This window comes from Pelophylax lessonae (assembly GCF_965119305.1).
Source record: "Pelophylax lessonae genome assembly, chromosome: 1".
NCBI lineage: Eukaryota > Metazoa > Chordata > Amphibia > Anura > Ranidae > Pelophylax > Pelophylax lessonae.
The window spans coordinates 277,540,096-277,556,830 of record NC_138768.1 but is presented as its reverse complement, the minus strand read 5'-3'; the positions used below and the strand labels follow the sequence as shown (position 1 = coordinate 277,556,830).

The 16,735-nt window shown below is 45.6% G+C and overlaps 1 protein-coding gene across 1 annotated transcript in view; it reads right to left on the bottom strand.

The window, feature by feature from the left end:
* The window catches only part of RAB35 (RAB35, member RAS oncogene family), a 55,112-nt gene that overhangs the window by 20,218 nt on the left and 18,159 nt on the right, over positions 1-16,735 (bottom strand). The window contains exon 2 of the mRNA XM_082243172.1: positions 11,612-11,662. Coding sequence (XP_082099298.1) covers positions 11,612-11,662 — 51 coding nt within the window. The remainder of the gene's footprint in view (positions 1-11,611; positions 11,663-16,735) is intronic.

Sequence of the window (16,735 nt, the reverse complement as noted above, 5' to 3'; positions counted from 1 at the left end):
TGTAAACCCATAGACTAATTACTTAATTGGAAAAGCTAACTGGAGTCAGTTTAAACACCTGGAATCGAATGAAATGCATTTTTGGTCTTAAGTTACTTTGATAAAAGACAAACATTTTAAGATTGCAGTTCATAAGAAGCATCAGCTGATGAACCATGCCATGCAAAAAGCTCCATAAAGGCATACGATCATGAGTAGTTGATCTGCATAAGGGATACAAAGCAATCTCAAAGTGCTTAGGCATCCATCAGTTGACAATTAGACAAATTGTCTATAAATGGAGACTGTTTAGTACTGTGGCTACTCTTCCTAAAAGTGGGAGCCAAGCCAAGATGACTGCCAAGACACAATGCAGAATCCCTAATGAGGTAAAGAAAAACCCATGAGTAACAGCTAACGGCTTGAAAACATTACTGGAACTGGCAAACATCCCTGTTCATAAGTCTTTCACCGGGCAGGGTTATTCATGGCAAAAAACACCATGGAGGAAGCTGCTGCTCTCCAAAAAAACTTGCTGCATGCATGAAGCTTGGCAAATAGCACCTTGGCTAACGGCAGCACTACTGAGAAAATGTTTTGTGGACTGATGAAACAAAAGTATTAAGGAAGAACACTCAGCACTATGTATGATGCAAAAAGGGCACAGATAACCAGCATCAAAACATCATCCCAACTGTGGAGTATGGTGGGAACATCATGATTTGGGCTTGCTCAGGAACTGGACCACTTACCATCATCGAGGGGAAAAAAAAATCTCAAAATATCCTATAGGATAATGTCAAGGTGACTGTCAACCAGCTGAAACTTTGTAGAAGTTGAGTGATGCATCAGGACAATGTCCCAGAGAATTGAAGTAAACCCAACAGACTGGCTGTGTTTTTGATTGGCTCAGTCAAAGCCCAGACCTTAACCCCATAGAAATGCTGTGGAATGAACTCAAGAGGGATGTTCGCATTAGACATCGTACAAATGTGTCTGAGCTGAAGCAGTTTTGCAAGGTGGAATGGTCAACAATTCCTCCTGAACGCATTGCAGGTCTAAACAAGAGCTACCGAAAGCGCTTGCTTGAAGTCATAACTGCAAATGGAGGTTCGACTAGCTATTAACGCCAAGGGCTCATTTACTTTTTCTTTTAGCAATGGGTGCGTTCAATAAAGTGGTTGCTGAGGGAAAGCATGTTAAATGTTAAAATGTTTTGAGTTAGGAAAACCCTGGGCAGTTACAGTGTTCAAATTAAGTTCCTGTGCCAGGAGGCTTGCAAATGATAATCAGTCAGTGCTGGATTCATTGTATCGAGAGCAAACTTAGAATAGTTTCTCCCTTAAAAATATCCCTTATTTAAAAAAAAAAAAAAAAAAAGTATCACTTTTATTCCTATTACAAGGAATGTAAACATCCCTTGTAATAGAAAGAAGGATGACGGGTCCTCTTTATGGAGAGATCTGGAGTTAAATCTCTCCTTTTGCTTTTAAAGGTATCCCCTCGCTTCTGAAAGCATTCCAGCGGCTCATGAGCCGTTCAGAACACTTTCAAGAGAAAGCCAGCTGCTGGTTGGAGAAAAAAAAAAAATTGGATTTTTGACCCATCATAAAATCCATTTCTCTGATGTTCATTGACGAACACAGCTCCTGATCTTCTTAACCATTGGGTTATACTGCCCCCTACAGGAGCAGGACAATAGGTAGAACAAAAAAGTCTGGCTACGCCTTTGGGCAGTCCCAGGGGGTATACTCCCTCTCTCTGCTATAGGTATTCAGTTTTGTTACAAGCAGTGTCAGAAGAACTACAACTTCACAAAGGGGTGGGTGCTGTGTTCGTCAATGATCAGAGAAATGTATTTTACAATAAGTCAAAAATCCCATTTTCTCTTTCATTCATTGAGGGGCACAGCTCCGGATGTTCTTAGCAGTGTTAAACATGAGGGGTAGGAACAGCAAAAGAAATTCCCAAGGCTAACTATAGCCAACCAGTTAAACAGGAGCTCAACCAATACAACTAGAGCTCACCTGAAAAAATAACAGTACACCCTCAAAGAAGACCAGGTCCTCTAAACAGCAGCCTGCAAAACCTTGCGGCCAAAGGAAACATCCGCAGATGTCAACACATCCATTTTATAGAACTTTGTAAAAGTGTGAACTGACGACCAGGTGTCTGCCTTGCAAACCTGCGTCACTGACGCCCGATGACGGAAGGCCCAGGAGGCACTGAGCGCCAGAGTAGAGTGTCCCTTGACAGGGAAAGGAGGAACCTGACTCCTGATGGAATAGGCCTGGATCACCATCTGTCCGATTCATCTGCAAATGGTCGCAGAGGAAGCGGACAACCCTTTCTGAGGCCTATACGCGAGCACAAATAGTGAGTCTGACTTCCTAAAATAGAGGTAAGAAATTCCGCGCTAGTGGACGGGAACAGAAGGCTGCAGCCTACCTCAAAATATGGCCAAAAGGCTATATCAAGGTATATGGGCAAAGTGAGGTAAAGTGGCGCTGCCTGATTATAAGTGATAAAAAAATGAATGTTGCTAATTAAAGCGGAGTTCCGGGCACAAAAACAATATTTTTTTTTGTGCCCCTCCGCTAGGAATGCCTCACCTGGAAAGGAATTGGATAGTTATTTTTTTTTTTTTTGTTTACTTACCTTGCAATTGAAGATCGAAGATACTCACCTCAGAGTACTTCCTCCCTCGGAGCCGCGGCTCACCCCGTCACTTCCTGCCTCGCTATGATTCCTGGGAGCTGAACGTCACAGCTCCCAGGAATCAATGCAACGGCACCGGCCCCGCTTGTCATTTCCGGGCGACGGGCAGCATGCCCAGAAGCTGTGGAGGAATGCGGCGCCGCGCCGGAAGTGACGAGAGGGGCCGGTGCGGCGCATTCTGGGACAAGAAGACGCGGAAGAAGACACAGAAGAGGACCGCGCCGGCTTCAGCTGCCCACAAGAGAGATGGAAACGCTGTGGAAGAAATTTTCTAAGTAAGTATTTCTTCTAAAAGGTAAGTGCGAACCGGGACAGATCAGAGGCTAGCCATTGTGGAATGTGCTAGCCCTGACTGTCCTGGGGGTATGTTTATTAAAAAATGACATCTGTGCCCGGAACTCCGCTTTAAAGTGCTATAGTGTTAATAAATAAAAACTCAGTGTAAAAACAATATCAAAATTAGTACATAAATTATTCTCCTTAGTTGGGGTGTTGTAAAGTGTTTTAAGTGTAAACAGTACATAGATAATATATGTGCCAGTGGAAAAAGGTATGTTTAAAAGCACACTTTGTATGATGTGTGCCTTGCCTATACAGGTGGTGATCCGTGCACTAAATAATATAATAGATAAAATACAGTAAATTCACATCTGTGCTAGTAACGGATAAATACAATAAATAGTGCTCATGCAGTGAATAAATAGTCCCAAAGAAACCAGATCAACAGTCTAATTTGTTGCTGAGTAAGTCAGTGATTCAACGAAATATATATATGCAATAATCGGTGAAAGCGGCTAATCAGGTGTTATTAGGGTGCTTCCAATGCTTTAGGGGTGATGTGGGTGATGAGTAAAACACACAGGTGCACCCCTCCAATTGCGCACCTGATGAAGTCAGCTCTGAAGAAACGCGTCGTGCGCAATTACTTCATTTCCGCCCCTCTGCAACGCAGATCCGGTCGCTGACCCGTACAGCGTCCCGGAAGCGGCCGCCAACGAGGGACTCGCGGCCCCTACTGCTTAGATGCCCGTTACCATTGTGTTTTATGTGAGTACTTGACTTTTATCTTTCGCAATAAAGCTATTTTGTAAACGGTACATCACTATATTAGTACTTCTTCCTTACATATCATCATCGACCGCATTTAAGAGGAGATCCTATTATCTGGCAAAAAGGGGGACATCCCCTCCCCCTCCCTCAGGAGCCTTACAAGACAACGCTGAAATAAGGCTTGTTAGCCCTGCAGGGGTACATACCTCCGGTGAGTGCGGGAGCAATTGGAGGGGTGCACCTGTGTGTTTCACCCATAACCCACATCACCCCTAAAGCATTGGAAGCACCCTAATAACACCTGATTAGCCGTTTTCACCGATTATTGCATATATATTTCTTTTAATCACGGACTTACCCAGCAACAAATTAGACTGTTGATCTGGTTTCTTTGGGACTATTTATTCACTGCATGAGCACTATTTATTGTTGTATTTATCCGTTACTAGCACAGATGTGAATTTACTGTATTTTATCCATTATATTTTTTTGTGCACGGATCACCACCTGTATAGGCAAGGCACACATCATACAAAGTGTGCTTTTAAACATACCTTTTTCCACTGGCACATATATTATCTATGTACTGTTTGCACTTAAAACACTTTACAACACCCCAACTAAGGAGAATAATTTATGTACTAATTTTGATATTGTTTTTACACTGATTTTTTATTTATTAATTAACACTATAGCACTTTAATTAGCAACATTCATTTTTTTATCACTTATAATCAGACAGCGCCACTTTACCTCACTTTGCCCATATACTGACTTCCTAAAAGACTGCCAGGTACAGCCTAATTGCCCGGATCACAAGCAAGGCAATTTCCTTCGAATGTTTTGGCCTGGGACACAGGAAAGGCAACATAAGGTCTTCATTCAAATGGAAATCAGAGACAACCTTTTGAAGGAATGATGGACAGGGAAGAAGAACCACCTCATCTCTGAACCACCAAGAAAGGTGAACGACAGAATAATGCCGTCAATTCTGACACACTGTACGCAGAGGTGATAGCCACCAAGGAGGCCACCTTCTGGGACAGCAAAAGCAGGGGAATCTCCCTAAGATTCTCAAAAGGAGGCTTCTTGAGGACTGAGCGCACCAAATTGAGGTCCCAAGGCAGCAACGGGGACCACATTGAAGGGGCCAATTGCCTAACTCCCTGAAGAAAAGTAAGCACCAAGGAGTATGTGGCAAAGGACCATTGAAAGAAGACCGCTAATGCCAAACCCCTGACTCTTGATAGTACTCAAGGCCAGTTTCTGCTCAACTCCCCGTTGAAGGAAGGTTAAGATCCAAGCCACCGAGAAAGAGCGAGGATGAACCCCAAGAGACTCACACCACGCAATGTATGATTTACATGTACAATGGTAGATCTTCCTGGAAGTAGATTACCTAGCTTTTAACAGCGTTGAATAAACCGACCTCTATTCAACTGCCAAGCCATCAAAGCCAGCGACTAAAGCAGGATGGAAGATTTGTCCTTGGGACAGCAGATCCTCCCTGAGAGGAAGTTTCCAAGGAACGTCGGCGACCAGCCGCACAAGATCGGCGTACCAAGCCCGGCGAGGCCAGTCCAGAGCCACTAAGATGACTGGAATCCCTTCTGACTCGATCCTGTATAGAAATCTTGGCAGACGATTGAGAGGAGGGCAGGCGTAAATCAGATGATACTGACCCCACGGGGCCACCAGCGTGTCTGTGGCATCTACCAGAGGATCCCTTGACCGAGCCAAAAACCTCTGCACCTTTCTGTTGAGCCGAGATGCCAACAGATCCACCTCATGGATGAAGGGACCACTCCCTTTGGTCTAACGCCTACCGTAGGAATGTGCACGGCGGAGAGGGCTGGAACGAACCATTCTGCCCACCTTAGAATGCCAGCTAGCTCCATGCCTGCCAGGACACTTCTTGTGCCCCCCTGGTGATTGACACAGGCCACGGCCATGGACATCCCTGAAGAAGATTCATCTAATGTTCCAGGCACAGTGTGATCGCTCGGAGTTCCAAGATATTGATCCGTAGTCTGGACTCTTCCAGCGTCCAGAGCCCCTGAGCAGAATTCTTGCCGGAGGACGCCTCCCCAGCTGGACAGGCTGGCATCCGTGGTGACCACTGTCCAATACAAGGGGAGGAAGGATTTGCCAAGCCGAAGCGCCAGAGAACATAGCCACCATATCAGGGACTACTTCGTTCCCCCGTCTCAGCCAGATTGGATTGTCCAGAGACTGCAGAGTCTTGTCCCATTTGGCAAGAATCTCCCTTTGCAGGGAACTCGTATGGAACTGTGCAAACGGAACCGCCTCGGAGGTAGACACCATCAGACCCAGCACCCGCATGCAAGTCCAGAGGGATGACCATCTGCTGGACAGCAGAAGATGAATTGCAGCCTGCAATTTCTGGAGTTTGTCCAGTGGAAGGAGCACTCTGGCTAAGGCCGAGTCCAGAGTCAGACCCCGATAGTCCAGCTTTGTGGACGGAACCAGATCAGACTTCTGATAATTCAGAATCCAGCCTCCAAGAGTGTTTGTATGGTGATTTCCAGGTTTTCCACCAGAGCAGTAGGAGACTCTGTTTGCAGAAGGTCGTCCAAGTAGCCCAGTACCACGATCCCCCGTTAGTGCAACAATGCTAGCACCGGGGCTAACACTTTTGTTAAGACTCGAGGAGCAGAGGAGAGACCAAACTGGTAAGCTCCTCTCCCATGGAAAATTAGAGGATGCGCTGGTGACCAGCACATATTGGAATGTGACACCCTAGATGTCGAGAGGGGCAAGAAAATACCCCCGCTGCAGGGATGCCACCACCGTGCGAAAGGACTCCATCCTGAACTTCTGCACCCACACAAAGCAGTTTAGCGCCTTGAGGTCCAGGATTGGATGCACCTTGTTTTCCTTCCTGGGGACTGCGAACAGGCTTATGTAAAAACCACAAAAATGTTCCGAAGTCGGAACAGGGACAATCACTCCTTGAAGGAACAGGTCTTGTACCGCCCCAAACAGACCCTGTAAGCGGTCAAGGGACAGGCGCAAGTTGGAAGGAAAGAACCTTGCCGGGTGACGGGAGCGAAACTCGATCTTGTAGCGGGACCGAATGACTTCGTGGACCCACTTGTCTTGTACCAGGGAAGTACAAGGGTCCGGAAACCAGCAAAGACGTCCCCCCGACCCCGATACGGGTGAGGGCGCATCTTCATGCTGAAGGAGCCTTGTCCACGGGTCTGTAGAAGCCCGCTATTGGCTTGCCAGACCAGGTTTGTCTGGAGGTCTTGAAACGCTTGCAGCCCCTTGTCAGTCTAACCTGAAAGACGAAAAAACTTCTTAATGAACTGAGGAGGGCCCACTTCTATGACGAGGGTCCTTGCCCTTAGTAGCCTGCGGAAGAAGGGTACTCTTTCCCCCTGTGAGACCTTTAATAAGGTCATCCAGGGTAGCTCCAAACAGGCGATCTCCTTGAAAGGGGAGATCAGTCAAGGCCTTTCTAGAAGTCTGGTCCGCAGACAAGCATTTGAGCCAAAGGCACGCCAAAAGGACCACAGCTGAAACTGAGAGCTGAGCCACATCCAAAGAGGCATCACAAATAAAACTGCAGACCCTGGACTAGCTGGTCCACCAGCTCAGCAAAGGCAGGGGGAAGGCCAGGTCACAGCACAAAAGCTTAGCCCATTCGGTTACAATCTGCAACACGAGGGCAATGGTAAATACCAGCCTCAGTGCCGAACCAGCTAGAGTGTAAATATTGCGGGCCATAGCCACCGCCTTCTTGTCCCCCAGGTCCTTAAAGGCCAGGGACTCTTCAAGCAAAATCATGGTTTCCTTGTTCAATCTGAAGACTGTAGGGTCCACCACCAGTGGAACAGGCCACTTTTTAAGGGACTCCTCAGAGGTATCGCCTAGCAAATTGCTTAGGGACCTCAAGGGGAGGCTTTGGTCGTCCCCACCCTTTAACGACAATTCTATTAAAATTGGCGGGGAAAGGAAACACCTTTACCACTCTGGATGGCTTAAGAGCGCCTTTTCGTGCGTGGTTGCAGATGCAGAGGAATCAACTCACTGAGGATTCCAGGCGCGTGGTCGCAGACCCAGCAGGGTGACTCACATCCACGGCGGCCAAATCAGATTCAGGATCTGATGAGACAGATGAGGCAGGGGAAGGCGGGGGGTGCTTTTTGACACAAAGGACTTCAGGACCGCCATCAGGGAGTCGAAGGATGGATGGGACCCGGAGGGCTCCACAGCCTCAGAGGGCATCAGATGGGGAGATGTGCTTATAAAGACCCCATGAGTCACCAGGGTTACCCCACAAAAAGTGTAACACTGCAAAGGGAAAACCCCCCACCGCACTGGCAGCACCACCAGGTCGCCAGGCACAAAGCACTAAGCGATCCTCACCAGAGAGGGAGAGGACCCCACCAAACTCACCACCCTGCAGAAACAGGCACCTGCAGCCACCAGAAAAATCTGCACTCCACGTGCGGCAATCAGGAAGTGAAAAGATCCAGGAGTTAGCACCAGGGGATGAGGAGGGGCACCATCCCAAAGAGGGGCCCATGCCCACCCCAAAACCCTCCGAAGGACAGCTACTCACCATACCATGAACCAGGCGGGCACCGCCCCAGACCGAACGCCTCACAATCTAAAAATGAGTGGCCGTCGACTAGGAGGAATGCTGCTACTCATATGCGACCTTGCGAGACATTTAACTCGCAGGTTAGGCCCCGGCCGGTGGGTCTATGACGCTCGCTGGCCAGACTGGGGAGACCACTGGATCTAGATTATCCAGCCTGTCGCCCAGTCTGGCAGTTGATTGTATATCTCACAGGAAATAAACAGGAGAAAAATTTCTATCTAAAAAGAAAAAATTGCTAGGACCAGAGATCCCAGCAAGGAACTAGGTCCTTACGCCTGACTAGGCAGAAAAAAAAAAAAAAAAAGAGTACCTATAGCAGAACGAGGGAGTATACCCCCTCTGGCACTGCCCATAGGTGTAGCCAGATTTTTTTTCTGCCTAGTGTCCTACTCCTATAGAGGGCAGTATAACCCAATGGTTAAGAATATCAGGTGTCAGTCAATGAACAAAAAAAAAAAAAAAAAAGTAAGGGCTCTTTCACACGGTCCGCCTCCGTAGGCGGATCCGTGCTGCTCAGCGGGGATCAATCCGCGATCCCCGCTGAGCCGGCGGGTGACAGCTCCGTCTCCGCTTGCAGAGCGGAGAGGGAGGTGTCTCAGCACCCGCTGCCCTCTATGGGGGATCGGATGAGAGCGGACCGCTTGTCCGCTCTCATCAGATCCGCTCCGATTACTGAACGGATGGAAAAATAGGGTTTCCATCCGTCCGGATTTCACGGACAGGATCGGATGCGGATGGCAGCGGGTGTCAGCGGAGGTGTCTCCGCTGACACCCGCTGCCCCATAGAGCAGCATGGAGGATCCGATTAGATCCGCCTAAAAAACTGACAGGCGGATCTGATCGGACCGCCCGTGTGAAAGAGCCCTAACAGCTGATAGCTTCAGCCATAATCCCGGTAAACCACCTGCAAATTATTTTATATATATATATATATATACATACATACATATATATACATACATATATATATATACACACACACATACATATATATATATATATATATGCACATACATACATACATACATACACATAAGGTTCGCAATTGGTAAGAGTGTGAAAACAAAAGTTTTTCACATCCTAACTCAGGACATGCAGTATGCTAACTGGGAAGTTTTCTGCCAGGCTTTCAAGGGTACCTATAAGTCTCACAATAAAATTAACGAACATTGTACAGATTTTAGTACCTACTGGGGCCCTTTAACTGCATAAGCTATGTTCTGGAAAAGGTGAACTAAAGGGGTTACTAAACCCACAACAGTGAAATCAGTCTGCGTGCGCAGTAAAGAATGCTTGTTATACTCAATGTGGTACCTAAGGGGTACCTCTCAAGGTACTTAGTTTAGATTTACTAAAATAATTGCATTTCCATGTTCTGTGTGCTGTTGGAGAAGAGATATAGTAAATGCAGGCTCCTGGGTTTAGTACTACTAACTTTTCACTAAGATTTTAACTCTTTCTACACTAACAGATTTGTGGTCAAACCCAGCTTGCTAATCATTTAGTCAAACAAATCAATATTTGTATATTTAGAGCATTTGGGAGAATCCAGTATGTTAGTATAGCACAGAAAAAAGACAGACGGTTCATAATAGTGCACATAAATCTGTCTCCCTAGCAGTACTGCATACGAATGCTACTATACACCCTGTTCCAAACTATGCAAATTCTATTTAAGTGTCACAAAGATTAAATATTTTGTTTTTCAGTTTAACTCATGGATGGCATTATGTCTCAGGGCTCTTTTGATCACTGAAAACACTGGTGAGAATTACAGTAGATTCCTAAAACAAGAACTAAAGGAGGGTGTTCCACATTATTAAGCAGAGCACCATTTTCATACAATATGGGGAAGAAAAAGGACCTCTCTGCTACCGAAAAGAGTGAAAAATAGTTCAATGCCTTGGATGAGGTATGAAAACATTAGATATTTCACAAAAACATAAGCGTGATCATCGCACTATTAAGATATTTGTGGCTGATTCAGAGCACAGACGGGTTCATGCAGATAAAGGCACATTGAGGAAGATTTCTGCCAGATCCATGCATTGGATCAAGAGAGCAGCTGCTAAAATACCATTACATAGCAGCAAACAGATATTTGAAGCTGCTGGTGCCTCTGGAGTCCCACGGACATCAAGGTGTAGAGTCCTCCAGAGTCTTGCAACTGTGCATAAACCTTCTATTCCGCCACCACTAACCAATGCTCACAGCAGAAACTGCTGCATTGGCAAGAGAAATACGTGAAGACTAATTTTCAAACAGTCCTGTTCACTGGTGAGTGCCGTGCAACCCTGGATGGTCCAGAAGGATGGAGTAGTGGATGGTTGGTGGACGGCCACCCTTTCCAACAAGGCTGCAATGTCAGCAAGGCGGTGGTGGAGTCATGTTTTGAGCTGGAATCATGGGAAGAGAGCTGGTTGGCCCCTTTAGGGTCCCCGAAGGTGTAAAGATGACCTCTGCAAACTATGTGGAGTTTCTGACTGACCACTTTCTCCCCTGGTACAGAAGGAAGAACTAAGCTTTCCGTAATAAAAAAAATCTTCATGCATGACCATGCACCATCTCATGCTGCAAAGAATACCTCTGCATCAATGGCTGCTAAGGGGATAGGAGAGAAAGTCATGGTGTGGCCTCCATCCTCCCCTGACCTCAATCCTATTGAGAACCTTTGGAGCATCCTCAAGCAAAAGAGCTATGAGGGTGGGAGACCGTTTACATCCAAATAGCAGCTCTGGGAGACTATTCTGACATCTTGAAAACAAATTCAAGCAGAAACTGTCCAAAAACTCAGTTCAATGGATGCAAGACTTGTGAAGCTATCAAATAAGGGGTCCTATGTTAAAACATAACGTGACCTGTTAAAATGTTGTTATAAGTTTGATTTAAATAGCTTTTGATTTCAGTAAATATGCTGCAAACACAACAAATGACAATTTTCTGTTCTTTACAACCTATAAAGTGTTTTAAAACTTACTGTGCGTAATAATTTGGAACAGTGCATTTTAAGTTTATGTTTAAAAAAAATACTGCTATCATTAGGTTTGTTCAATAAAATTTGTATTGCACTCTTAATAGTTGATAACATGTGAATTATGCTGACTGTTATTTACATCAATTATTTAGGTAAATGAGAAAAATATAATTTGCATAATAATTTGGAACAGGGTGTAAGACCAGTATGTTCAAACTAGTGCTGCAATGGTGTGCTTGCAAAATAACAAAAATTACCTGAAAAAGTGTTATCCGCAAACCTTAGCAGTAAACTACTCTTCCCAACACCTAAAAAAAAAAAACAGAAAAAAGAGAAAGGAATCAGAAAATACAACTTTTTTCATTAAGTGTTATACAGCATTGGAAAAGGAGTACAAAGGAGGTATACTATCGGTAGTATAAATCAAAGCGGACCCCGATTTGGGCACACATGGGGTGACACAGGATCCCAGGGATTCTTGGAAGTTTCCAATTCAAGAGAGAGGGAAAGGGGCATAATGAAGTCCTAGCAGAAAGAGCAGTGAAATGAAAAAGGTCAGGGGAAAGTGTATTTCAAACAAGCACCAAAAGGTGGGACAGTGCTCTGTAGCTGGCTGCTGCCTAACAAAACGATAGGCTCAGTGCAGTGGTTGCTATGTGGTTGAAAATAAAGCCTGTCGTCCTCCACCTTGCCCCAGTTTGTCACAAATTTATCCCACTATACAAGACTGCTCCAGAGTGCTGGAGAAGGTGGAAGCAGGAGTCTGTACAAAATGTAACTGCTGTCTGTAGACTTGCACTAGTTTGGCATTACAGCAATTTTTTCACTTTTTTTTTTTTTGCACACAAAAAAATGTTTTAATTTATGGCAAAAAAATTGCTTAAAATCCCAGAACATTTTATGAAAGCAAAGGCCCTGTGGAACAAAAAGATGACCGTTGTAATTATTTGTCAAGTGATATTTTTGTAACTGCTTCTTATACGGAAATTTTCAGGAAAAAAAAATGAATTTTAGTGCACAAACATAATACCCATTTTTTACAGATGAGGTTGCGTCGAGTAAAAAGATACCAAGTCTTAAAAATTGTGTGCGGCCAGACAATATGACTGACAAAGCACATCAAAACAGCACAATTGATCTGTCCACTCCACGTGCTCCTGAACTTGGGAGGACATCACCTAGGTATTACCCTTAAAATGTGTAAGCCACTTGGATCCTAGGTAATGTCCTCCCAAGCTCAGGAGCACTCAAAGTGGACAAATTGATTGTGCTACTTTGTTCTTTGTCAGGCATAACACCTTATGAGTAGATTCATTTACAAATTTATAATAAATGTTTTATGGAATAATGCGCTTGGCTGGTGCACCGTCTCTTTTCTTGGGTTTGTCTAGTTTTGTTGAGACATCCCCAATCAGGAGAGGGCAGCAAGGCGCTGTGAGTTTATATCTACAGTTGTGAAATGGATGTACAATTACTGGCATTAGACCACCATACTTATGCGCAGAAGGTGCTGTGTTTTACTTCTCAGAATGGAACTGAGAACATATCTGCTCGGCTAGATTTTGGATATACTTGCCAGGAATTGGAAAATCTGAAACCAGAAGTGACAAAATCATCGCTTCTGGTTTCTTTGTTTACAGGGGAGATCGAGGCATAGATGTGCCTAGGTCTCACTCCACTCTCCATCCTAAAGTCTGCGCTTGTGGTCCTGGGCTACAGATAAGAGCAAGAGAGCCCAAGAACTACAGGGTAGTGGGGGCACTTGCTTAACTAGTTAACCAGGTAAGGACCGCCCTATAGCAGATTTACTGCTACAGGGCACCTCTCCTGTGCAAAATCACGTGTTATATACACACACACATGTGATTCTGCACTTCCAATTACTCACAGCAGAAGCAGATCTGTGGGTCCTGGGCACTGACGTCCGCCAGCACCCGCCGGTAGTAAGGCGGTAACACAGAACTGAGCTCTATGTAAACAAGGCAGATCTCCATTCTGACGGGGGGGGGGGGGTTGATTGGGTGGATTCGGTGTCCCTGCAGAATTATCCATCGCTGCACGATTCTGGATTAAATGAGAATCACAAATTTTTTTTTTTTGTTTAGAATAAAGATCACAATTCTTGGCGTAACATCCACATTATATGAAACAAAATTGGGCTAACTTTACGGTTTCGTTTTTTTAAATTAATTGAAGTGTATTTTTTTTTACCCAAAATTAGCTTATGAAAGACAGCTGCGCAAATACAGTGTGACAAAATATTGCAACTACTGCCATTTTATTCTCTAGTGTCTTAAATATATATGATGTTTGGGGGTTTTTAAGTAATTTTCTAGCAAAAAAATTGGATTTTTGACTTAACGCAAAATCGATTTCTCTGATGTTGGTTGACGGACACAGCTCCTGATTTTTCTTAACCCTTGGGTTATACTGCCCCCTAAAGGAGTAGGACACTAGGCAGGAAAAAGCTTGATTATGCCTATGGGCAGTCCCAGGGGGTATACACCCACACAGCTATAGACATACCGTTTTATTCCAAGCAGTGTCAGAAGAAAGCCAACTCCATAGAGGGGTGGGTGCCGTGTCCGTCAATGAACATAAGAGAAATGGATTTAAGGTTAAGTCAAAAATTCCATTTTCTTTCTTTCATTGACAGACACAGCTCCTGATTCTTAACCATTGGGACATCCCAAAGCAGTGTTAAACATGAGGGGTGGGGAAAAAAAGGCTAAAGCCTCGTACACACGCAACGAATTTCCGCCGACCGGTCGTCCATCTTTTGTCCAGAGTGGTGTTTTGTTGGTTGGAATGTGCTCTAGACTGCACACGAATTTTGTCAACCGACAGAATTCTACTTCAGAAGTGATGTCATGTGTTGGTTTGCTTTCTTTGTGTTCTTTCTTCTCTGAGCATGCCCAGTCTTGCTCATAAAGATTTTTCCCTGTCAAAATCTATCCTGACTGCACGAAAATCGGACGTGTTTTGACGGAGGACAAAAATTTTATAGCCTGCACACCAGAATTTTTTGGCCAAAAAGTCGGAGTCGGTTGTTGGAAGCATCATACTAACAAGCCGAAAATCGGCAGATCGGTCGGATGAAGATTCCCGGCCGAATTTCGACTGTGTGTACGGGGCTTAACCATAGCCAACCAGGTAATATGGAGCTCAACCAAAACTGGAGCTCACATGGAAAAAAAAAAAAAAAAAAAAACAACAACAACAACAATACACCCTTAAAGAGGACAGATCCTCTAAACAGCAGCCTGCAAAAACTTGCGGCCAAAAGAAACATCCGAAGATGCCAACACATCCACTTTGTAAAACTTTTCAAAAGTGTGCACAGATGGCCACCTTGCAAACCTGCATCACTGAAGCCCGATGGCAAAAGGCCCAGGAGGCACTAAGCGCCCTACAAATAGTAAATACAATACAAATAGTGAGTCTGACTCCCTAAAAGACTCAGTAGCTGCCAGGTACACCCTGATTGCCTGAACCACAGCCAGGGAATGCAGAGAAATTTCCTTAGGATGTTTAGGCCTGGGACATAGGAAAGGCAACACAATGTCTTCATTCAAATGGAAATCAGGGACGACCTTTGGAAGGAACGATGGACAGGGACAAAGAACCACCTTATCTCTGTGAACCACAAGTTAAGGTGAATGACAAGACAACGCTGTCAGCTCCGACACTCTGCATGCAGAAGTATTAGCCACCAAAAAGGCCACCTCCTGGAACAATGTAAGCAGGGGAACCTCCCAAAATTTTCAAAAGGGAGATTCCTGGATAACTGACAAAACCAATTTGAGGACCCACAGCGGTAATGAAGACCGCACTGGAGGAACCAAGTGTCAAGCTCCCTGGATAAAGATGGGCACCAAGGAAAGTGTGGCCAATGGAAATTGAAAGAAAACCACCAAGGCCGAAACCTGGTCCTTGATGGTACTCAAGGCCAGGCACTGCTCAACCCCCCCGTTGGAGGAAAGCCAACATTACAGCCACAGAAAAGGAGCGCGTGAGAACCCCAAAAGACCCACTTAAAACCAGCGACTGTAAAGCAGGATGGAAGATTGGTCATTGAGACAGCAGATCTTCCCTGAGAGGAAGTCTCCAAGGAGCATCCGCGACCTGCCATAACAGATCGGCGTACCAAGACCGGCGAGACAAGTCTGGAACCACCAGAAAGACCGGAATCCCTTGTTGCCTCAATTTTGCACAGGAGTCTTGACAGAGGTTTGAGAGGGGAAAAGGCATAAATCAGACTATACTGAAGCCAAGGAGCCACGTATACGTCTGCGGCATCGGCCAGAGGATCCAGAGACCATGCCACAAACCTCTGTACCTTCCATGGAATGTGAACAGCAGAGAGGGCTGGAACAATCATTCTGCTCAGCTTAGAATGCCGGCTACTTCCCGATCCGCCAGGACACTTCTTGTGCCCCCATGGTGACTGACATAGGCCACGGCTGTGGCATTGTCCGATTTCATTGAATTTGTACTGGACACCCCTGAAGATGAATTGTCCAACGATCCAGAAAAAGTCTGATCACTCAGGAGTTCCAGTACATTGATCAGCAGTCTGGACTCCAAGCTGTGCTGAGGATGCCTCCCCAGCCAGACAGGCTGGCATCCGTGGTGACAACCGCCCAGTACAGGGGGAGAAGAATTTCCCTGTCCAAGTGCCGGAGAACAAAGCCACCTCTAGAGACTGGATTCTTGTCCTATTTCATCAATCTTTTTGCACAGATCACGTGTGGAACTGTGCAAACAGAACAGCCTCGAAGGTAGACACCATAAGGCCCAGCACCCACATGCAAGCCTGGTGGGATGACCGTTTGCTGGACAACAGAAGCTAAATTGCCTCCTGCAGTTTCTGGAGTTTTTCCAGAGGAGGCAACATTTTGGCTGAGGGCGTATCCCAGAGTAATCTCCAAGGTGTCCATCAGACCAGTTGGAGACTCTGCTCGCAGAAGATCGTCCAGGTACCCCAGTAGCGATATCCCCTGCAGACGCAACAATGCTAGCACTGGGGCCACTTTGTGAAGACCCGAGGAGCGGAGGCGAAACCAAAAAGGTAAACATCACAAACTGATAATGTTTCTCGCCCACGGCAAAGCGGAAGCGCTGGTGACCGGTACATATTGGAATGTGAAGGTAGGCGTCCATGATGTCTATAGCAGCAAGAAATTACCCTAGATGTAGGAACGCCACTACCTTGCAAACGGACTCCATTCGGAACTTCAGTACCCGGCACAAAGCAGTTTAGCACCTTGAGGTCCAGAACTGCCTTGCCTTCCTTCCAGGGAACTGTAAACAGGTTTGAGTAAAACCCCTGAAAACATTCCGAATCCGGAACCAGGACAATTACCCAATTAAGTAACAAG